Source organism: Protopterus annectens, chromosome 9.part0 (genome assembly GCF_019279795.1).
Source record: "Protopterus annectens isolate FY-2018-M chromosome 9.part0, PAN1.0, whole genome shotgun sequence".
NCBI classification, from domain to species: domain Eukaryota; kingdom Metazoa; phylum Chordata; order Ceratodontiformes; family Protopteridae; genus Protopterus; species Protopterus annectens.
Genome location: NC_056743.1, coordinates 1,362,529,236 through 1,362,554,978, shown reverse-complemented (window position 1 = coordinate 1,362,554,978; position 25,743 = coordinate 1,362,529,236). Strand labels below are relative to the sequence as shown.

Below are 25,743 nucleotides of genomic sequence, written 5' to 3'. Positions count from 1 at the left end.
GATCTACCCTTTACAAAACCAAACTGGAATATCTTTTCTGCCTTCCAAGTAAAGTATTATCACTCAATTACAACGGTGTGTTGTTGCTGGTTTATTTGTTAGTACTGCCACGGTACTAATAGTACAAATGTATCATTAACTGCTTGCATCCATGTTTTGAAGGGTGTCTGTTGCAACCATAGCTGCAACTAAATTAATCTTGAATCATTTAAAGCATGCCCAGTAACTATTCATGTGGTGTGATAGATTGCACTGACTAACTAGTGACAATGTGACTCTAAAGACAGGAAAGGATTTTACTTGCACTAGAAAAGTATCATTATCTTCTTCTGGCAAATGTTGTGAGCATACAAGCAGTTCAGTTTTGTAAACAATGAGCTGACAGCAACATGGGTTTATTCCCGGGAAACCAGACATCATATCTCAAGACTGCAGCTGCCCATCGGGTGTGGTAGATGTTAAGTCATAACCTATGGAATCAGGGAATATGTGCCACAGTGCTAAAGCCAATTATCCATCCTATACTCTTTAGTGCCAGAGATGCAAATCAAGACTTCTGTCCGTTACATATCCGTTGGAGCTCAGTGGCTTGGATCATGAGACTGTGGCATCTGTTGGATCCATTAGGATTATGGGACATGTCATTACAACCTAAAAGTAAGCAAACAATAGGATGAGACAATGAAGGGGACAGAAGAGAAAGTAAGGCACTCTGATTTTGGAAGTAGAAAAGTTAGCTAGGTTCAACAGAGAAAAAGAAATTCTGTATACCAATGATAATAAATAAGGAAAAGTGATGGGATCTATACATGGAAGTATGAATGTAGTAATGGAGGAAGGGCAAGAAGAGTGGGAGGAAGATTTTCAAGGTGTTCAGAGTTGTGTGGAGAGCTATATGCTTCTGATATTTTTGGGATGGTAGAGGCTATAGAGCATTTAGGAGAATGAGGCAATTTAGGGGAAAATAAAACAAAAGACTTTAGTAAATTGCCTGGTACTGTAAGAAGGAGTACAGTGGGGTTGAAGAGAAAAAAAACAGCAGGCTGGTGTATAGGTTAGGAGTAAAAAAAGGAGAGAGAAGTGCAGAGAGAAGAACGATGTAGGCAAAGTGTGTTAAGGAAGAATGGGTAACTTGGGGGTTGCATAGGAAAGAATGAAAGAGAAAAATAGGAAAAGCAACTATAGGTGGATAAATGATTGAAATGGTGTAATATGATTTCTGATTTGAGGCACCTGCTGTTACTTCTAAATAGCTGTTTTTATATGAAATGGTTATTTTTTTCATGATGTTGATGTTTTGTGAAGAAACTGGTGGTCTATGTGGTTGTTCTCATTGTGGAGATTCATGCCATGCACTGACAAGGCAGCTTGAGCGGTTTATTTATTTATTTATGTATTAATTTTTTTTTTTTGCTTTCTGTAAACTCTAAAAGCTTCAGGATCTGAATTTCCTGCCGAAAATGCTTTTTTCTTCACTAGAGACAACTTCTGTTGTCCCTGAGCCTATTTAGATATGTTTTAACAAGTTTATGAAGCTGCAGCTTGAGGAAACAAGAGCGATGACATAATTTGACTTTTTGAACTTGTTAAATGGCTGTACTTAGAATTCTTTTCTCTTGAAATTCTGTGATCCTTCACTTAGATGCTTTAAATGGTAAATAATTAGTTCTGATAAAAGTGTTTGAAAATGCCTATGTTCTTTTATAGATGCTTACAGTCTGCAGATTCAGTGACACTATTAGTAACTAAATGACATCAAGTGAACTAGGAACTGCATTAGAAAACTCATTATGCATAATAACGTCAGACTTATGTTACATAACTAAACCTTTATTAACTAAACAGAGGGTTGTGAGGCCCCTTTTGTTTCTCTCTCTCCCCCCTTCCTGATAAAAGACATCAACATAGATATTGTTCTTACATACGAGCAATATGTGTATAATTGCAAAATATAATAATTATGTTGTAATAAGTGTTTTATATATATATATATATATATATATATATATATATATATATATATATATAAAACAGATCCTTACATGAAAAATGTTAGATAGATGCCGGATAAAATGGTAAAATCATCTGATGTTTCTTGAAAAGTCTTGGAAATATTGACAATCTTCTTAACCTTCAGCGTCTAATGTTTATACATACTTTGATCTGATGTGTATTTCTGGCATATTTACGTATTAGAGGTGTTATCATATGTGTCATATTCATATAGCTTCAGATATATTGGACACTCATTCTAATTTGTATTTCATGGATTCAGATTTCTCTAGTTGCTTTCATAATACTTTTCTTTTTTGTTTTTATACTACATTCTAAGCAGAGATAGATAATTTGTGTCTTTTGGTATTGAAGAGGTGGTGGATGGATGGTTTAGTTATGTTTTTAACTAAACCAGAAACTTTGTTTCATGTATGGGTTTGTAAATAGTTTTGGGGTTTTGAAAGTAGTGCTTAATACACGTTATGCATCCATGATAAGTACGTTTTCAGTAGATTTCAAGTCACCAAGGAAGAAAGGTCTTTCAGTTAGTAATAACATGTATGTTATAGTCAATGGCTTATAAATATTTATCATTAAATATTAATGGTTTGAACAATAATGTCAAAAGAGCTGGTTTGCTTAAATATATCAAAATGCATAACGCCCAGATCATCTTTTTACAGGAAACACATCTATTAAAAAAATATCTACAAAAATACCCATCCAATGGCTATACCATTCTGGCTTATTCATGTTTTAAGACTAAGAGAAGGGGGTACTTTTATTATATGGAAAATACTTATACTATGCCAAGAATTATAGATACAATTTCAGATAAAGATGGGATGCTAAGCATGGTTATTTTGGAAATCAATAGGAAGTATTATCTTTTTCTTCTTCTTCTTTTGGCTTTTCCCAGTTAGGGATCTCCACAGTGGATTACCTGTCTGCTCGTGATTAGCAGTGGAGTTTTACGGTGTTGAGTTGCCAGCCCGGCACCCAACCTTCCACAGAACGCACACACATGCACAAACTCATGCCTAGGGCCAATTTAGAGTGTCCAATCCACCTACAGCATGGCTTTGAGATGTGGGAGGAAACCGGAGCACCCGGAAGAAACCCACACGACCACAGGGAGGACATGCAGACTCCACACAGAAGACACCCCAGCCGAGGATTGAACTGGAGAGCCTCTTACTGTGAGGCGGCAACGCTAACTGCTGCACCACTGTGGCCGCCCAATAGGAAGTATTATACTTTGATTAATATATACTGGATACCAGGACTGAGTACTAAATATGTTGACAAATATCTGGACCTGATTATTTTAAATGCAAACAGAGAAATTATAGCAACAAGTGATTTTAACTGCCTATTATCAGACAATGATACTTCTAAAAATGGTAACATAAAACTAACATCTCAAGCCAAGAAGTTAAATGACTTTGCAAACCAGATGAACCTTAAAGATATACATGGTCTAAGAGAACATTATTCCTTATTCTATACTCACTATTCATATCAGTTTGGTACACAAACATTGATAAGGTCTTTGTATCAAATAATATATACTCTAAAATAAGTGACATATCTATAATGACTTGTCCACTTTCGGACCATAATGCTATAAACTTTACATTAACTACACATACAGATGATTTAAGATTTCTACAGAGAATTCCTGCTTACATAAATGAAAGAAATGGACATGTTTATGGCAACAAACGATAATGGTGATGTGACTGATACTATACTATGGGACACCTTTATGGGACACCTTTAAAGTTTATATATATGGTAGAATAAAATCTTGGTACCTTAAAAAAAGTAGAGAGTGGGACAAAGAACTTTTAGACTTACAAAAAAGAATAGACAAGATAAAAATGGATGAAAAACCAAATAAGAAAGTAACACATAACAAAATTATTAAGTTAAATCAAAAGTGCTTAGAAGTTCTGAATCATAAGGTAGCCATAAACCTGGAAAATTTGAAGTTACAATCTTATGCTGTAAATCCTAAATATCTACATAAAATAGCAGTAAAAAATAAGCAATAAAATCTTAATAATGAGATTAAATATAAAACTGATGGTTCAGTTAAGAGTACATCTAACTTAATGGGCATATTAGAAGTGTTCAAAAATTACTATAAAGATATAAATAATAACACACCACTTTTGGAGACAGATAATGTAATAAATAATTTATTCAAGAAAATATAACTACTAAGGTGTCAGTGCAATAAAATAACATATTAAATAAACAAATAACACTAACAGAAGTGAAAGAGCAAATAAAACATTTAAAAGATAATAAAGCTTCAAAATTGTATGGAATAATTCCTGAACTATACAAGATTTTTCCTGAATATATAATAAAGAAAATGATGAGTGTCTTTATTATGGTTAAGCAAAAATGTCTAACGCCCCATTGTGGAAATACTCAATTATCTCCCCCATATTAAAACACAGTAAGGACCCCAAGTCTTGTGATTTATATAGGACAATTTCCTTACTAAACACTGACTATAACATTTTCATGACAATATTAGCTAATAGGATAAAGAAAATATTACCTAATGTAATACATAATGATCAGACAGGGTTCATTCTTAATAGAAAAGTGAAAGATAACATTATTAAATTACTGTCATTAATATACATAGCATCCAGATACAAAAAACAACTAACTATTATCAGCGTAGACATAGAAAAGGCTTTTGATTCTATTAGTTGGCCTTATCTACAAAGAATTCTGATTGGCTTTGAATTATCCTCAGATTTTGTTAACTTAGTAATGAAAATTTATAGTGGGGCAGAAGCTTATGTGAAAATCGGATCATGTCTATCCTCACCAGTAGAAATCCTCAAGGGAACTAGACAAGGTTGCCCTTTGTCACCATTATTGTTTGCTCTTTCAATGGAACCTTTTGCTACATATATCAGAAACAAGGAAAAGATAAAAGGCTTTCAAATTAATAAGAACTATTGTCCAAAGATGTAATTATTTGCTGATGATATGTTGTTAACGTTGGGTGATATTGATGGTTATTTGCATGATGTTATAAATACCTTAAGCAAGTTTGAAATAATTCCAGGGCTTAAATTTAATCATAATAAATCCAAAACATTACTAATGAACAAAAAGATCAACAAAAACCTAAGAGAGAATAGCCTGTTTAATTGGGAGAATGATGTATTAGAATATTTGGGTGTCAGTATAAAGAGTACTTGGAAAGAGTCTGTTAAACTAAACTACAAAAAAATGAATAACCGCAGTTAGTGAACTAATCAAAAGATAGAATAAAATGTTTTTCACAATGGAGGATAGGCTCTCTTTAATTAAAATAATAATTTTACCTAAAATTTTGTTTTATATACAGTTATTGACACTCCCAAAAACTTATTTAAAAAAATAGATTCCATGTTACTTAAATTTTTATGGTTCCCCTTAAAACCTAGGATTGCATATAAATGGCACATTACAACTTAGAACAGTAATTGAATAGCATTCCCTAGCAGAGATCTTTATTCCAAATCAGGTATAATTAATGTAATATTACACTGGATCACACCTACCTATATATCCGGCTGGAAAATAATACATGAGATTCATATAACTGATGTCAGAACTATAGAAAATCAATTTAAGGAACTATATGGAATAAGTAGAGTTCATTGGCTTTTACGTGAATTTTGTTTATTTAATAAGAAGTTTGATCATTTTTTTTATGGCAGTAATCAAATATTTATTTACTTTAAAAATATAATTGATTGTAAGTATAACATTAAACAATTTTTATTTCTTATATTCCTTATAGCATACTCCTCTGATTGCCTAGATTTTTTTCAAATTCAATGCGATGCAAAAGTTAAAGGAAAAATAACTTGATATTCTGGCATCAGTTTATTGAAAATAAGAGTGTTAAATCACTAAACTCTCTTTTATGTAGTTTTGATAATAGTCAAGACAGTTGGTTGTTTATACACTCATTACGGCAGTTTATAGAAAACAAAATGAGATTATCAATCAACCTAGAGACTGAATCTATACCTAGTTTGATTCAGCTTTTTTTAGGTGTCTTGAAAAGACAGATAATCAAAAATTAAGTATCTCACCTATCTATAAGATACTAAGAGAAGACACTCTAAAGTTTGACTCAGATTTTTGAAATTACTATGTAAAAATTAATGGAGAACATATATCTGATAAATTCAAAAAAATGTTATTGAATTCTATTTATGGTACCCCTTCTTCATTATATTGGAGATTGTATACATGGACATTTATGAACAGGGGTTTCTATACTCTACATAAAATAAATCTTATACTCAAAAACAGTGAAAGTAAATGTTGGAAATGGGGTGAATTACTAGAGGCCAACTGGGTTCATATGTTCATTGAATGTAGAAATGTTGTTCAATACTGGAAGGACTTCAGATATTTTGTAAATGCTTTATGGTCAGATAACTGTCATATTTCTAACTCACTAATCCTAGTCAGTGTTCCTATACCTAATGGAATACCTAAATCTCAGATTCAGTTACTCTGGTTAGTTCTTGCAATTGCCAGAAAAGTTATTACTTTGAATTGGAAAAGTAAACAAAATTTGATGTTTAAAGATTTTATTAATTTAGCAAAAGTTGTTTGTAAATAGAACTACAAAGCATTTATTACAGAACTCATAACATTGCTCATAAAAAAAATAGCATGGCAAAAATTGGAAAACCTTTTGAACAAATACTGATAACTTCTCATAGATAAAATTATTGTTTATCATGGATGAACGTAAATATTGTATATATTGTAAATTGTTTTGCTAGTGTTTTATTGTATGTTATATGTACATTTGCATATGTTTATAATGAAAACAAAATAAAAATGTTTTTGAAAAAAGGAAAAGCAACCATGAAATAGAGAACAAGGAGAAGATGCCAAGTTAGAAGGAAAGACACATCAGTGAGTGTTTTTTAATGGAAAACAGGATCATAGGTGGAAAGCAAGGAGAACATGAGAAAGGGGCAGACGGGAAGGGGAAAAACAGCAAAGAGGGTTTATAGGAAATGAATAGGAAGTAAAGGAAACAGATCATGCTGAGAGGCTATTTGACTTCCCATATTACTCTTTGTAAGAAAAAATGGTTAAAAGTGTCTAAACAATGAGGTGTAAGTAGGAGAAAAGTTTCAACAATATCTTACTAAAGGATGAACAGTGAAATGTCACTGCTGCAAAGCATCAAAGGGATAAAGTAAATTCTGACAGAAGATCAGTCTGCACAAGAGGCCCAGATGTGAATGATACAGGCTGTAACAATGAAGATTGTCTGGGGTGCAGTAAATTGCATCTAAGGTCCTCATGGAACTAATATTGGAAGAAATAAGGAAAGTTGAGTCAAAGCTGGACAGCATAGTTGGAATGCTTAAATAAGGTATGCTGAAATTGGAAATGTACTTTCTGAACATTTGGATTCAATTACCATGTTGAAATAAGAGAACCATCACATGAGGGAAAGATTTGTGAACTTAGAATCAAAATGTGAAACTCTGTCTGAGGAACAGATTGATATAGAGGACAGGACCAAATGAAAAAAAAAAATCTCAGAGCCATAGGGGTCCTTGAAAAAATGGATAGGAGAGATTATGCTGCCAACATGCATAGACACTCCGCTCAATGGACTGTTACCTGAGGACAGTATCTTGAGTGGATGTGCCCATAGTAAATCTGTTTAATAAGAGTTTGTGACACAATGACTGGAAGGGCTGCATAAACCACAAAGAAGCAGTTTCTGGGTAAGACCTGGAAACAGGAGTGATTTATATAATTAAAGACCACAAGATTTCCATTGATAATGGTTGCTCTGGAACCACAAGAAGAAGATTTAATGTGTCAGTACAGGAATACTGCATAAGAAGACCACACGTTAAACCCAGTTTGTCTGAATTTGCTTGTGGCCAGGAAAACAAAAACTGGTTTGGTGCCAGAAGAGGCAATTTAATTTGTTCGAAATGGCAGGGGTCCTTTGAGGATGAAGCAGAAATGGGTTATAAAGATGATCACCAGATAGGCACCCTGCCATGGGCACCAGAACCATAGAGCAAGGGGGAGGGAGCACCCCTCCACTTTTACAAGACCATCATGTCTTGTCTATCACTCTAGGCATCAACAATTGAAAAACCAAAAACTCTATGGTGGCGTCTTTAAGGAAGACCCATACATGCGTGCATCATGCCAAAACTAAAAGTGCGAAATTTTAATAAACTTCTATTACCTGACCCATGCAGACTGAAAGCACAAAATGCCTCCTGCTCTTAAGCTTTTTCCCCTTCTGCTTGCCTACTACTCTTCCCCAACATTCTTGCAGGTAGGGAGATGCTGATATATGCTTCTGGGGAGGATTTTGTTTTGTTTCCAATGATGTATGCTTATGCTAGCCTGTTTCTGCTGAGGGAAGTTTGTTTTGTTTCCACTGATATATGCTGGTATCATGTTTCTGCTGACATATGATCCCTAGGTTGCTGGCTGTTATAGCGTGATATGACTGAGATAAGCCTGTTAGTGTTTACTGTCAGGGACAAAGTGGACCATTCCACCAGTAACTTAGCTAGTCCAGTACTGCGGTTTCCAGGTGCTGTGACATGCCTACCTCCATTCCCACCCAGTTTTCCTGGGCTGAACTGTGAATAGCAACCACTGTTAGATAATCGGCAACAAAGGGGTCGGGATTCAGGTCACCTAAGCTGCAACGCTTTTCCCGAGAACCCTGAGTTCAGCAAGATCATATGCAAGGCTGAGTGTACCATTGACAAGGGTGTCTTTCCTGAACGCGTATATCAAGGCTCAAATGGTAGCTACTTCATCAAGGATGAGCACGGAATAAGTGGGTAAACTACAGCAAAGCTTTTGGGACTGAAGTTGTAAGGAAAAGTGTACTGCATATGCACAAATGAATATTGTACAATCCATGATCAGAGAGTACCACTGCCTTCCTGCAATAATGGTTGCAAATGGACTCTGTAATGCATGACTGTATTATAGTTTGCAGGGCTTCATAATTCGTTTAGTTTAAAATTACCATGTGATACTCTTTTTTTTTTTTCAGGACAGTATTGATTTGAATCCAGCAGGAAAGTGACAGATAATATTTTGATTTTGATTGAGTTGTCCTTGTGGGTAAAGTTTTTGGAATGTCTAAAAATGGGGGCTTACACATATGAAGTCCAAAGTTATTGTGATTTGAAGTATTCCATTTTGTGCTGGGGGAATTTGTTTTGTTTCCGCTGATATATGCTTATGCTGCTGGGATCATGTTTCTGCTGATATATACTGCTGGGGGGATTTTGTGTGTGTGTATTGTTTTATATGCTGCTTTGCTGGGGGAGGGATTCTGTGTGTGTGTGTGTGTGTGTGTGTGTGTGTGTGTGTGTGTGTGTGTGTGTGTGTGTGTGTGTGTAAAGTGCCTCAGTTAGGTGTACCTGGTGGTTAATGTTACTCAGGCTCAAGCCCTGTACCTTAGGTACAAGAATCAAGAGCTTGAATTCTCTACCTATACCACCACTAGTGATTCAAGGAGTTGAATGAGGATTTTAGAAGGAGCTGAGGGCTTCACGGGAAGAGAAGTTTAGTGCTGCTTATGCCAAGTCTGTTTCCATTGTTAGTAGCACAACAGGTAGTATACTTGCTTTTGATGCAGGAAGCTGTGGGTTCTAATCCCACAGTATGCAGATGGATTGCTGATATTGTAAGTAGTGCAATGTGTGTTGTACTTAAAGGGAGTGGATGCTGCACTCCTGCGAATGTCCTCCTCTGGACAAGTTACCTAGTAATTATGAACATGCTATCAATTTGTCATCCATTCCCTATTACAATATTACTAGCTTATCATTTTTTTAATGTAACAGGCAATTTGTTCTTCAAGGGCAACAGGCACTTTATTTGCAGATTAAACAATGAAATATAAAGCTGTTTGCAAGCAGAAACTTCATTAATTCACATGCCTTTAATGTGGAATTATTTAGATGACTTCTGCAGAGATTTCGCATGCTATTGGTGGATTGTAATGACAGAAGATTGAGTGGCCTTTTATGGTTTAAATTTTCTGAAATTGGTAGTTTTGTCATTATTCGTTCATACATTTTGTTTCATTGCTTACTAGACGACTGTTCAAAACTACAAATTTAAAACATATTCTAACAAGTGGTGCTGTATTATACAAGGACTATAATTTAATACAATCAGGAAGGTGAATCAAAGAATGCATACATGTATGCATGGCCCTAAAAATGTGTAAGGAGCCTATTGTTTGAAAACAAACTAGAAGTAAGCTTAGTCCTCCACTGGCCAGATGCAAAATGAATGTGGATTTTCATACCCTTTCAATGAATGTGAGTTTCAAGGGCAGAGAAGTTTACTGCTCATGCTAAATCTGATTTCATTGCAAGACTGTATCGTTTGTTTAGCAAATGGCTTAGTGTTTGTTCATAGGTTCATAGGTTCATACTAGGCTATCTGCCCTAGGGCATTTATAAACCTAGCCAGAATGTGTTTGGCTTTCGCCACCCATTTTAAATTTATTTTGCTATGCCCTTTTTCGAGGTTAGTATACTGTGCCTCTGTCTAACAGTGACACAGAAGTGATACCCGGGGTAAACCTATGATCTCCCATCCACTCATCAAGATTTCTCTTGAAGAGAGTCAATGAGGGACTCTGCCTAACCTGGACTGGGATTTTATTCCAGAGTGAAGGGAGCCTCTGGGTTATGAATCTGTCCCTTCAGCATGTCCTATTTATTTCAGTGCTGAGGTTCAAGTCTCTCGAGCGTAGCTCAATGGGATTTGGATTTTCTGAGGTGCAGCATGTCCATTAATTCGGGTTGGACATGGCTTTATACGTCAGGCACAGATTGCCTCTGAACAGGCGGTATGCCACTGAGTAGAGCTGGAGTTTCTTTAACCGGGCAGCATATGGCATCTGTTTGAGCCCTTTGATCCTCTTGGTGAGGTACTTTTGGGGTCTTTCCAGTTGCTGCAGGTGTCTGGTAAGGTACATCCCAAAAGGGGCATTGTACTCAATTATGGGCCTGATGAGGGATGAGTAAAGAGGCACGATGACCTCCCCTGATCTAGATGTGAATCCCTTCATGATTAGGTGGGCTATATAAAATGTTTTTCTAACCACTTTGGCCACGTGGTTGCCAAATGAGAGATTGCTATCAACTTGGGTACCCAGGTCCCTAATTACTTCTTCTGTACTTAATGGATTACCACCTATGTGGTAATTTGTGGGCACTTTGTTTTTGCCAAAGGGGATGACTATACACTTTTTGGCATTTAGCTTGAGGCCTTGGCTCTGGCACCAGTTGTCTGTTTCTATGAGGCCCTTTTGGAGGATGCTTGTGTCAGCTGGAGAGTCGATTATGGCACCCAGTTTGCAGTCATCTGCGAACTTGGTCAGCCACAGTCCTTCCGTGTTGGCCTGTACCTCTGAGAAATATATACTGAACAAGAGAGGTCCCAGGACTGAGCCTTGTGGGACACCACTTGTAACTGGTTTGGAGTCTGACATGGCTCCAGCAATTCTAACCATGTGGGTTCTGTCCTTGAGCCAGTTTGCAATCCATCTAGTGACATAGGGGTTTATATTTAAGCTGGTGAGCTTATCTATAATGCCTGAGTGGGGTATTGTATCGAAGGCTTTTGCAAGGTCCAGGTAGGCTGTGTGGACCACCTTCCCCTCGTCAATGGCCTTGGTGACTGTTTCAAAGAAATCAACCAGGTTTAAGAGGCAGGATCTGCCCTTAACAAAGCCGAATTGGGTAGGATCCAGTGTCTGTAGGTCCCCAATATCTTTATTTATGAGGTCCATGATGATCCTTTCCATAGCTTTGCAGACCAAGCTAGTCAGGCTTATGGGGCGATAGTTTCCAGGATCCGTTGAGGCACCACCTTTATGGAGAGGGACCACTGCTGCTGTACACCACTCTTTGGCCACATATCCTGTAGTAAGGCTGAGATTGAACAGTAGTTTTATGTTTGGGTTTAGCTCTTCTTAGAGTTCATGTAGGACACAGCCCGGGACACCGTCTGGTCGCATTGATGCTGTGTTTTTTGCTTTGGAGAGGGCGGCTCTTACCTGAGCATCTGAGATGTCAGGGGGGCAGCACTCTGCTGGGATAGATATTTGCCCTTTTGGTGGGGAGGGGGGGGAGAAGTTTGCGCTGAACCTGTCAGCTAGGACAATAGTTTGTGCTATTTTATTTCAATTTCTGTAATCATTGTAGAAGTAAATAAGAAAACAGTATGCACACTGAAGGTATGAATGGTGTTTATGGTAACTGAGGAGAAATAGCCAAGTAATGGAACACTGGATTGGCTGGGGAGGGGGGCTGCTGCTGGAGCGGTAGGGGGTTACAGACAATCCATTCAAGAAAACAAAGCTCACCCGTGTCTATATTCATAATCCAACTTGGATCTAAGGATGCGTCATAGACAGAATTGCACCTCATGCCAATAATGGATAGAAGCAGTTCCTTAATGCAGCATCCCTTACATGAGTCCCCTCAAATTATCTATGGTATAATCACAGTTATTTTCACTAATGTAATAATAATGTATGATTATCAGTCATGGGATATGTAAGACCAATCAGGAAATGTTAATTCAAACACCAAAAGGGAAATTGGCTAAGCTTAAAATGTCCTCTGAGTGAACCCATGTCGTGGTTGTAAATAGTTTTTAAAAAATTGCCCTTTTTAGATCACTAAGTGCCCCTCTCACCCTCTGCCCCTCCCCCCCAGTCTTCAACAGGTTCTGGCGCCTATGCGCCCTGCTTATCTAGTTCACTTGGTAGTAGGAAAGGAAGAGGTTTTTCTGCTCTCTGGGATATTAACAATCAATACTGCTGGGTTCAATGACTCTTAAGACGTTAGTAAACAAAGGGGCAGATTATTGCACTGATTTTTTTTTTGTCCCTGAAAGCAATGTTAATCATAAAAAGCTGGGGGGGGAGAAGGCACTGCGATAAGATAAGATCATCATCAGCCCCCATTTTTTCCCATTTTTCTACATGGGGTCGGGGTATCATGTTAATTGTTTCCAACCCTCTTGATTCAGTGCCACACTCCTTCCTTCTTCAACACTCATGCCTGACTGTCGCAGATCTTCTTTCACACAATCCATCCACCTTTTTGCTGGATGTCCTCGCTTCCTTTTACCTTCTTCCTGTCTGTTCCAAATCTTCCTCACCAGATCTTGTCTGCAATTGGAGCTACTTTGGCTTCTGCTCTTATGTCCTCATTTCTTCATCTGTCCCACAGAGTACATCCTATTACCTTTCTCAGGCACTTCATTTCCATCACCTCTAGCTTTTTAAACTGTTCTGCCTTTACTGCCCAGGTTTCTGTACCATACAGTAGTACTGGTTGTACCACTGTCTTGTATACCTTACTTTTCAGCTTCTTTGGCATTCTTCTATCATAGACTACACCTGATACTCTATGCCAGTTGGCTGCAGCCCCTCTGATTCTAGCTTTGACCTGTTCATTCAGACTACCCTTCTCCTTAACTACTCCTCCCAGATACTTGAAGCTGTTTACCTGTTCCACTATCTTCCCTTCTATGTCTATTCTCAGCTTCTTCTGATTTCCCCAATTTGCTGCCATTACCGCCATCTTATCTGTGCTTGGTTTAATCCCATGTGCCTTCAGATTTGCATTCCATTCTCCTATCCTGTACTGAAGTTCAAGCTCAGAGTTTGCCTGCACTGCCACATCATCTGCATACAGCTGCTTTTTTGATCTGTCCCCTTCTACCTGTTTGCTAATGTAGTCCATCACCAGTATTAACAGTAGTGGGCTCAGAGCTGAACCCTGATGTACACCTACACCCACTGGGAAACCATCTGTGAGTCCAAACATTGTTCGCACATGAGTTATTGGGTCCTTGTACATAGCCTGCACTAATTCTACCAGTGTTTCTGGGACTTCAAACCATCGCAGTACTGCCCAGATCAGCTTTCTTGGGACCTTGTCATATGCTTTCTCCAAGTCTAGGAATGCCCAGTTGGACCCAGTGATTAAGTCAGTAGTTCAAAGACAGAGAATGTTGTTCTGTAGAAGCAGAGCTTGTATAACAATGAAAGGCCATTACTGAACAAGAAGGGCAAACTCTAACTGGTAAAAAATTATATCCAAGGAATTGCTTGGGGAGACCAATGATCGAAAGTACAATGCCCCATTAATGTATCTGACCCGACACTTGCAGCAGCTGGAGAGGCTTCAAAAGTTCCTCACCAAAAAAGGGTCTCAAAAAAAAATCTGTCTGTGCTGCCCGAACGAGAGAAATATCAGTATGCTTCAGATTACCTCCATGCATAGACTATGGACTGACATACAACACCATCAAGCAAGTCAAACCCAGATGAACATGACATTCATCTAAATCTCAATCAAGAGAGCCAGCTGCGGAGACTTAAACTAAACTTAAACCAACTTACGGCGTAGGACGGGACAGGCTGGAGGGATAGATTCATCACCTGTGGAACTGTGGAACAAAATCCCGGGGTTATGAGAGGGAGACACCTGGGAGTTCAGGAAGAGGAATCCCAATGGATGGATGGAGATCGCAGATACCAGATCCACCTCAGCTCTTACGTCCCGACAGAGGCACAGCAAAATAATGGGCATAGTTTCTCCAAACTAAAGGGTAACAAAGGGCACAAAATATAAAAGCCTAGGGCCATGGGCTCGGCTTGGCTCCTAGCCTAGCCTAGATGAACCTATCCTATATATATTGTTCACTATTATAAGGAAAGGGTGGGGTGGTAAAGGCAAATCAGAGGCTGGCAGAAAAGTAAATTAGTCTAGTTAAACTGTTCTTGGATTGTTTGCAGATGAGATAATTTAGAATTGTATTACAAAACTTGTAGAACTATAAAATGAAATTATGTAAAAGATCAAATATGTAAATTAATGAGGTTTTTCAAAGTGGACAGAATAGTAAGGGTAATAAGGTTAGATGATAAGATTGCGTGACAAGATGTAATTAATCTTTGGAATCTAGTCAGGTCTGTGGAGTGCAACAGATTACTGTGTTGTTAGAGTGAAAAGTGAAGCATGGATACACTGAAGGAGAAACTGAGTAAAAACGGTTTACCTTTACAAAGGCGAAACACACTCGTCTGATTGCTCATATGAGCAAATTGTAACATCGAAAAACAAAACCGCGACAGTTTCCAATGTTCGAAAATCAGCAAATCAAAATGCAGATTCTCTGATTTTCGAACATAAATGTAAAAAAAAAATATATATATATAATGCAGCCTGCACCACACACCCTCCCTACTTTAATATTCTAACTCCAAGATTGCACTACAGTGGGGAAAGGGACTATTTTCCGATCCCCACTATAGTGCAATCCATCCCAAAATGCAATGAGCGAATGTCACTGTGTATTCGTTCATTGCAAATTTGAACCTTTTTGCGTTCGTTTGCAAACTTGCAAATGTCCTTTCGAACATTTGCTGTTCGCCCGTGTGCAAAATGCAGCAAAGAAAGGTAAACCAGTAAAAACATCACGTAAGTAGTTTAGCGTTAAAAACAAACTGAGAAGAAGGGAAAGGGGCTTAAAGATTCTTGCAAGCTGTCCAGATGAAAGTCGCACAGTTAAGACACAGTATATCCTGGTATTTGTGAGATTTTGTGCTAGAAATGGTATGGAGCAAATTGGATAAAATAGCAAACTAGAGTTGTAAATAAGCAGCTCAGTTTAAAGTAGTTTGAAGCATGTAAAAAGACTAGAGGAAACATTAGTAACAAGGTTAAGATTTAGAATTCATTTGATGGAATTTAAAAATGAACATACACCCACAGAGGAAAGTTTTTAGTGAGGGCATGCAGTAAGGGAAGCATAGGAACAGATAGCTGTCAAGAGTTAAGATGGGTCAGAAGCTAGCTGGATACTGCTTTTAGGTGAGATAGCCAGTATGGGTTTATACTCACTAATTTGAACACAGTGTGATTTGGTTATCATCAAACAAAATGTATGAAAAAATGTATTGTTATTGGCTTTAAATATGTGTTTAAAAATGCAATAATTAAGCTTAACTGGAAATTTTCAGTTGTTGAAAGAGTTGTAAAGGTGTGTTTCCTGATCTAACAGGATTTAATGAGTTGCATTGTAATGACAAAATCTATATAAATGTCTCAGACACACACATTTATTATCACAGTCTGTTTCTAGCATCATTTGTATGCATATATACAATAGAATAGATAGAAATATACACACATATATATATATATATATATATATATATTTTGAGAGAGAGAGCCAGAGGATTGCAGGTATATATTTAATTATAATGTGAAGGGAAACCTCATCCAAGAAGGCAGAAACTTTTATAGAATACATATAAGAGTAGAGCACGGTGCATATTGAAGACAGGTGATTAACATTACCACTTTTTCTATTAGATACTAAACCCAGTTTCTTTTTTTGTTTCCACTAGTGAGAAACTGCTCCAAGATGTGGTTAAATCTGGAGAATGGACGACCTATCATTCACAACATGGAACTTGTCCCATTAGATGGAACCACGGTAGAATATCGATGCAACCCTGGCTTTGAATTAGTAGGAAGCATCCGAAGCCAATGCAGCAAATCAGGAAAATGGGATCATCCCAAACCTGTCTGTGAATGTAAGCTGATCCTTAAAGCTTTCTATTAATGTATGACTAAATTGTTGAATACAGCTTGCAGTATTTCAGTAAAAGTAGAAATGTCATCAATAATTGCTTGAAAGGAACTTTTAGGAGAAAATAAATATTTGTTTTTAGTTTATCCACGAAAACAATAATTTCCCATATCAGAATTTATTGTACTTTAGTGCATAACACTTTACTGGTCAGTAATATTAACTAACATCTATAAGAAAAAGGAGTAGTGAATGTCATCATTTGTTTGGTATGGCTGAAGAGAGGTTTGCTGCTAGTCTGTAACATGACTACCCAAATTTAAATGGACAGAAAATGTAACATCCAGGAGTCAACATGGCTGATTTCATTTACTGCTGAAGATTAACAGTGTGACACATTATGAATGAAAAGCCATAGACGAATAAACTGGATGCTGATATAGCTATTTTAAAGTATTGGTATAAAAATTGCCAGTCCTGCCCATTTCTGTTGAAATTATATAAATTATAGAATACTTTAGAACTTTGCTTAGTTTGCAATACTCTTCATCCCATAGAATTTTAAAATTTTGCAAATGAACTATTTAATAAATCTAAGAATTTTACATGACTGATAACATGCAGAATGGACAAATGATGTACATTTTGTTCACAGAGAAGCTGAAACAGGTTACAGATACTTATACGAAGTAATAAAATTCAACTAATCCCCATATATTAAAATTAAGACATCACAAATAAGGAAACAAACAGCTGGCTTTGTGGCACAGATAAATGAAGCTCTGATTGTGACCAAACACCCTGGGATTAATTAGCAACCTAGTCACTGGAAGATGCTTCAAATGTGATATTTAGTTGTCTGTATGTTTTTTTTAAACAGCATAAATTCATTCATGTGGGTAATCATATAATTTTGGGAAAGAATTATGTACATAATGGCAATGGTGAAACTGATTGTAACACAAATGGCATGATTTATGTAGCTATGTGTTTCTCTTTCCAGCTATTTACATTAGCAAAACTGAAAATAAATTATGTCAGCATATCCATCAACATAATTATGCAATCAAAAAATGTGATACATGTAACACTTTAGCAAAACATAACATGGTATATTCCAACTTTAATGATTTTTTTTTTGTGATGAAAAAATTTAATAAGAAGAAAATGGAGGTGATTGGCATAACTACGTACTTTATAGGGAATTCTGTTGGCATATTTTCATAGGTTAATAGGTTTGTACTAGGCTGACAACCACAGTCTTTACAAGCCTAGCCATGCAACCTAACCCAGTTTTATCCCTGAGTTCCTTTGACGCCTCTGTGGTTGGGTATATTAGTAAAAAGGTAAAGTGGGGAGTATGTTAGTGTGGAATTTATTTACTTACTGTTGACCTCTATACATCAGAGACATGGGAGCCAGATCGAGGATGAATTTTTGATTTCCCATCCAATGTTCAAGGTTTTATTTGAATAGGGTCAGGGATGAATTGCACTTCATGTAGATGTGAAGCTTATTTCATAGTGCAGGAATCCATTGAGGCACATATAAATCTCTCCAGCATGTTCTCTTTATGTCACAGGCAAAGTTCAGGTCCTTGGAGCTATAGTTTTGGTGCTGTTTGTTTTGCAGATGTGCAACAGGATTCAGCAGTGCCACATCTGAGGATGCCTTATATGCTGGGCATAGATCGCCTTTCAGTAACCTGTAGGAGAGTGAGTACAGAGATAGGGCCTTAAGATAATCTGTGTAGGACAGGGTATTCATACCCTGGATTCTCCTGTTAAGGAACATTTGAAGGCATTCAATCTGTTGCAAGTGCCTGGTTAGGTACATGCCAAAGTGGGAAATGTACTCAAATAATGGGTCTGATGAGAGTTGAGTAGAGTAATACTATAACTTCCTTGGAACTGGATGCCATACCCTTGGTTATGAGATGGGTGACAGAATGTTTTTCTTACTATTTTGGCTATGTATTGATCAAATGCCAATTAATGTCTACATATGTTCCTGGATTCCTAACTATCAAGTCAGCTGTCAGTGTTTTTTTATTGCTGGAGTAATTAGCTTGTGTGGACAATTTCCCAAAGGACATTATAATGCATTTGTTCATGTTGAGTTTTTATCCATGATTTTGGCAGGATGTTGGTATCATGGGGGAATCTATGACATCTTCCAATTTTTAGTCATTTGCAAACTTGTTGAGCCAGGGGTTTTTGACATTAGCCTTGACTTCAGAGAAGTATTTGAAAAAACAAGAGCTGTCCCACTCCATAACCCTGGGGTACTCCACTGGTGACTGGTCTCCTGGTAGAGATGGTCTCACTGATCCCGAGTTCTTGGGTCCTATCTGTGAGACAACCAGCAATAAAACAAGTTATGCAGGTATTTATGCCTAGTTCTGGGAGTTTGTCAACAATAACTGAATGAGGCATTGTCTCAAACACCTAGGCTAGGTCAAGGTAGGTGGTATGCACCATTTTCCCCCTATCCATAGCCTTCTTGACCCTCTCAAAGAAGTCTGCCAGGGTGAGTGGGCAATAACTTCCTTTAACAAAGCCAAACTGGGATGGGTCCAATGTCTGCAAATTGCCAATGTCCTCGTTGCTCATTTTCATTATAATTCGTTCCATGGCTTTGCATATTAGACTTGCTAGACTGATGGGTCTGTAGTTCTTTGGGTCATTTGATGGTCTACCCTTCTGAAGAAGTATGACTGTTGCAGCCCTCTGTTCACCAGGCACATAACCTGTTTTAAGGCAATAGTTGAAGAGTGCCTCAGGTGGTCCTGCTTAGGTCATGGTTTAGGCTACTTAGGAGGCAACCATATTGTCAGGGACTCGGGGTCCACTGAAGAATAATTTTTGGCCTTAGCAAGTGCAACCAGGACCTGTTCCCTGTTGATATTTGGGAGGATATGCTAGAAGGGATTTCACAGCAGGTAGTGTAGGGGGAGTGGGGAGTGAAGTTAGAGCTAAATTTATCAGCCAGCAGATTCACTAAGTCACCCTAGTTAATGAAGGTTGTGCCATTTACCACCAATTCTGCCCACTGGTGAGTGTTGCCTGTAAGGTTTCTGACATAGCAGAGCAAGGCCTTGTGATTGTCCATAACTAGGGAGACTATACTGACGTCATAATTTACCTTGTTGGACTTCATTATACCTCTTAGTTTCTTGTTTAGTTAGAGAGCTTTTGTCTCTATAAGAGTTGCTCTTTATGGTTTTTGCAGTGACATTTTTTGTTTTGTTATATACCCTGTTAAGGTAAGGATGCCGCCAGTGGGGATTGCTTTTGGTGTTAGAGCTGGGCTTACTTCTGGTAGGTGTGACAGCCTCATTGCAGTTGTTTTCATGCTCACACTGGGTTGCTGTAAATAATTCTGCATAGGTTGCTGTGCTCTTTGGGTTTGGGGAAACACTGAATTTTGAAAAACTGTCACTTAATAGGATGTAGTTTGCTTTAGAATGGTTCCTAACTGTTACAGATTTAGCTGGCTTTTCCAATTTGATTTTTATTTCAGGGGAGACAGCTTTGTTGTCTGATCTCACCAATGGGCGGGTTGCAATGCTATCCCAAGATGGTAAAGTACTAGGTGCAATATGTTTGATCCTCTGGTTGCAATATGCACTATCTAGTCTAGGGTATTTGTGTTGATAAAGTCCAGCAAATACTGTGCCATGAGTTAGAAGCATTGCATGTTTCGCAGTCTATAAAGAAGTAATTAAAGTCACCCATGAGACACCTCCACCTTTAGCCCTAGTCTTTGTTGCTGTTGGTCTAAATGTATCAAAGGCACCATAAACTTCAACTACAAGAGTACTTTCTGTGGCTTTAAAGCAGGTCTTAATAACAACACAGCTATATACATTCTCCAGAATGAGGAGAGCTTCTAGGGTGTGGAGTTTCTTAGGATCACAGATTCATAGGTGTTTACTAGGCTAATGAACAAATGGGGCATTTTTAAACTCAGCCATGCATCCCAAATCTCTGACAAGTTCTGGTACTCTTGATAAGTAGAAGCAGGGGTCTAGGAGATTAAATATTTACAATCTGCCTGTGTCCATTAGAGATGTAGGTGCCAAACCAGGGATGGATTTTCTGTTCCCCATCCAGTTGTTCAAGTTACCCTTGAATTGGGTTAGGGAGGAACGCTGCTTCACGTGGATTGAGAGCTTGTTCCAGAGAAGAGGTAGTCTCTGGGATGCATATGTCTCTCTCCAGCAAGTCTTACTTATATCATAGGCAAGATTTAACACTTTAGATTGGGTAATTCTGGTGCTGTTTGCTTTGTGGATATGCATGAGGTCCATCAGAGTGGGGTCTGACAACACCTTGTATGCCAGGCATAGATCATCCCTCAACAGCCTGTAGGAGAGAGAATACAGAGATAGAGCCTTGAGGCAGTCTGCAAAGGACATGTTACATACATCCTGTATTCATTTAGTGAGGAACCTCTGTGGACGTTCCATTGTTGGATATACCTGGTTAGGTACATACCAAAGAGGGCATTGTACTCAACTCAATAATATGTTTTATGAATGCAAAATACAATAGAACAATGACTTCATTGTACAACATAGAATGATTCCCTCGCTAATGTAGACGTGATATTCACAGGCTAGATTACTGTTTATGTGTGTCCTCAAGTCCCTTACTATGGGGTCAATGCTTAGGGGTATGTTGCCAATATGATAGTTACAAGGGGATGGATAAATTCTCAAAGGATATTATTATTCATTTCTTGACATTTAGTTTTAGTCCATGGCTTTGATACCTGTTGTTTGTTTGTGACAGCCCTTCTTGGATTACATTTGTGTTAGTGGGTGATTCAATGACAGCTTCTAATTTGCAATCATCTGCAAATTTAGTCATCCAGAAGCCACTGACATTGGTGTTGACTTCAGAGAGGTAAATGCCAAAAAGGGATTGTACCTGGACCAATCCCTGAGGGACCCCACTTATGAGTGACCTCTTTGTAGATGTGGACTTCCCAGTTCTAACTTCCTGGGTCTTGTTTGTGAGTCAACTGGCTACCCACTGGTTGACATAAGGGTTTGTACCTAACCTCTTGAGTTTGTCAACAATGCCTGAGTGGGGTATTGTGTCAAATACCATGGCCAGGTCAAGGTAGGCAGAGTAAACCATTTTGCCCTCATCCACTGCTTTGTTGATCTGCTCAAAAAAGTCCACCAGGTTGATTAAGCATGACCTGCCATTGATGAAAACAAATTGGGTTGGGTCAAGTGTCTGGGGGTTTCATATGTCATTATTTATAATTTCCATGATAATTCTTTCCATGGCTTTACATACGAGACCAATGAGACTTGTGTGTCTGTAATTTCCATGGTCTGGGAGTAGCCCACCTTTGTGCAGAGGGATGACTGTTGCTGTTCTCCATTCATGAGGCATAAAGTCTGTTTGGAGGTTATAGTTAAACAGCAGTTCCAGAGGTCCTCATAGGTCATGTTTCATGCTGTTTAAAAGGCATCCTGGGATATTGTCTGGACCCATTGATGCTGTGTTATTGGATATAGAGACAGCATTAAGGACCTGTTCCCTAGAAATAGTGGGGGGGTTATATTTGATGGTATTTCTTAAAGGAAGATTAAGGGGAGAGAGAGGAAAAGTTGGAGCTGAATGTATCATGGCTCATGGCTCCATTAACAATGAGTTCTGCACACAATTGTTTATTGCCTTTGACTTTGCGGATATAGCTAAATAATGCCTTGTAGTTATCCTTGCCCTGGAGGTCAAATTTAACTCAAATTTGACTTTGGTAGACTTTATTTGTCCTCTGAGTTTTTAGTTTGATGAGAGTGCTTTAATCCTGCTGAGTGTTGCACCTCCCAATTTTTACCATGATTGCCTTCCTTCTGTTATACAGCCTACTGATGTTGTGATTCCACCAGGACGTCTTTTTTTTTTTGAGTTAATGCTGTACTTCTTCCTTGTGGGTACAGCTGCCTCTATCCAACTATCAATGTGCTTGTGCAGGGTTTCTGTGAACAGTTTTGCATAGGCAGAAGTATTCCCACTGTTTATGGGGCTTGAAATTTTGCTTAGTTATCACTTAATAGTAGGAAGTTAGCTTTAGAGTAGTTCCTGAATATTCCAGGGTGGCTGGGGTTCCAGGTTTTAATTTTACTTCAAAGGGGTCTCTTTTGTGGTCTGATCTTAACAGAGAAGGCATTATACTAGGGTCTGTGCAGCACTCACCCATATTAGTGAGGATCAGATCCAGTATGGTTGCACCCCTAGTTGGAGCATTGACAATCTGGTCCAAGGAGTTTGTGTTTACAAAATCCTTGTATCTCTGTGCCTGTACGTTTAGTGTTGTATATGATTCCCAGTTAATAGTGGGGTAATTAAAGTTGCCCATGAATATAGTATTTGGTTGGATGGTGAGTGTTTCCAAGATGTTTAAATACATTGTATGGGTTTCCTAGGGCATAGAGGGGGACCTATGGCGTGCAAGAAAGTGGTATTGGATTTTGCCTATGGTGATTTGAACATGGAGACGCTCAGGAGCATTGTCCTGTTTAACCAGCCTTGACATATATCAAGGTTGGTCAAACAGCCTTAAGTTACTAGCATTGAGAAGTAACACTTTAAGTTTGCTTTGAGTAATGTTTGCTACGTAGGTAGTTTTGTCATTTTGAACTGCCTAAAAAAGCTGTAAGGGGATGGCTAAAGTTTTAACCAATATCCAAAAGTCCAGGGTGGAAAGGTGCAGATCATTCTTGACAAAGCAACATTTTCTGTTAACTATATCCTCCCATGCTGAGAGATATTGGATTTCCCTGGAGTGACAACAGAAACTAAGCCAATAATTACAATCAATCATTTTCTGTTCATCATGTGATGAAGGTAGGATGTTCCTCAATGCAAGGCATGTACATCTTCGTAACATATATTCAGAGAGATCCATAAACCTTGTTTTCATATAGTCCAATGAATTATGTCTCACGTTATTTACAACCACATGGACTATGACAGAATCATATTGATATCTGTGGTGCAGTGACTTGATTGAATGCATGATGCTGTAGATTCTAGCTCCAGACAGGCAAATAACGATTATCTTCTCCTAGTCCAGCCCAGTGAGAGAGGCATCTGTGTGTTATAGAATAAAATCCCCTATAACAAGAGTACTAAGTACTAACTAAAGTGTTTGCTTGCCTTGTGGGCTTTGTTTTTGGAGGATCATTGGGTATAGCCTTATGTTTGGTATTAGGTGTTGCTTTTGGAGTTTACTTCAGTGATTGCTGAGGATAGGTGTTGCCATTTCATGAGGTGTCTTTTAAGTGCCTCAGCATAAGAAGGTCTATGTGTGTGTGGTGAGTGATATGTGTGAAGTATGTACTCTGTGTGTTCTTGACAACCTTGTTTGTCAACGAGACTTTTGCTTCCAAGGAAGTTATGAATATACATTGCGTACTGTTTGTCTGAGTCAATGAGACAATTGCTACATTGTCTCAGCATGCCCATATCTACCAAGCTGGCTACATTAGGACATTGCAAATCCATGTTGTCAGAACATGTATTTTATTTGGGCTATTATGGTTTAGGGACTTTTTTTACAGGGTTCACCTGAACAGTATCTAAAGTTATGGCTAGATGTTAGATAGTGCTATTATCTGATATTACTGCTGTTTGATGTGTTAACTAGCTACCTTAAGCTTAGCTCCACACAAAGCCTTTCTGTGCTCTAGGCTCTAGGACCTATGAACCTCTGTTACAGGTTAAACTCTTAATAAAGGTAAGCCATAACACTTAGTTTGTTGATTTATTTTAGAACAAAATATTGACTTTCATCGACTACCTTAAATCTATAGAACCAAGATGGCAATCTTCAGTACATGCATTAATGAATCAGTACTTTTGCAACTGCATCTCCAAATGTGAGCTTCCATTAACTATATTATAACAAAGTTTTCAGTTTCTGTTTTTCAGGATAATGCATAAAAAGCATTTTTCTCTTTTTTTTTAACTTCTGAAACTTTATTCATAGTCATCTTTCTGCATAAAGATAAGTTAAGATTTATAATTTCAGACAGAAAGGAGGCTATATAATATATCACTGTAAAATAACCAAGATACATTGAAAATGTGGTCTATAAAGAACTACAGTTTTAAATTTTAACATAATTTCAGTTAAAAAGTACTAACATAGCTTGCTTAAATGCATATTAAATTAATATAATTAGCAACAAACAAATGTGCTTGAACTCCTAACTTTGAGAAAATAGGTTTCGGAGGTCATTATTTCCTTTTCTTTCATGATAAGTTTGCAATGTGCTTTAAAGTTTTACATTTCCAAATCAGTCACTGATGCCAGGTTTTGTTTTGTCCTTTATGTTTTTCCCTAAACAGACAGACGCTTTGAAGTAACTCGTAAGTAACTTTCATTTATTTGCAGATAATGGGCTGCTAGTATTATATTAGGAACGTTCTGAAGACCTATTAATTATACATGTTGATTTCAAAATGGCAGATTATGTAAAACAGCTTTATTGAGCAACAAAAGTGCAAAACAGTACTTTTACTGCACATATACAATTCAATAATGAGACAGACATGCTAAGTAAGTGAGTTGGCAATAGACCACCGACAATGACCTGCATTTAGGTAGGAAAATCTTGCCCAGCTAGACTAACAAACCATGCAGTAGATTTTCCTGAAAATGAACAACCTATAATAAAATAGATGCACTGAAATCCCAAAACATGAACTACACTAAGAATTAGAAAAGCAGTGGTACCAAAGGCATTGCAACTATTCACATTATCAACTTATGATATGTGAGTGTGTGACAGTGGGCATCTCTGTATCTCTATAGGATACACCTCACAAGTATTACTTTTCTGCATATTACACGTCAGTTTCTTTCGTAGGTTCATACTAGGTTAACTGCCCTTGTGGACCATTTTAAGCCTAGGCAGTTATCCCATGTGAGAATCAAACCCTGTACCTTGTATCTGTAAGATAATCACCTTAACCATTATGCCAACCTTCCATAGAAATCAAAAGACATTCTTAAATACTTTATGCTCAATGT

The 25,743-nt window shown here is 37.7% G+C and overlaps 1 protein-coding gene across 1 annotated transcript in view; it reads left to right on the top strand.

Moving 5' to 3' along the window:
* Positions 1 to 25,743, top strand: part of LOC122812080 (gamma-aminobutyric acid type B receptor subunit 1-like) — a 4,315,174-nt gene that overhangs the window by 1,831,556 nt on the left and 2,457,875 nt on the right. Inside the window, exon 6 of the mRNA XM_044084348.1 lies at positions 16,499 to 16,691. Within this exon, the coding sequence (XP_043940283.1) occupies positions 16,499 to 16,691 (193 nt within the window). The remainder of the gene's footprint in view (positions 1 to 16,498; positions 16,692 to 25,743) is intronic.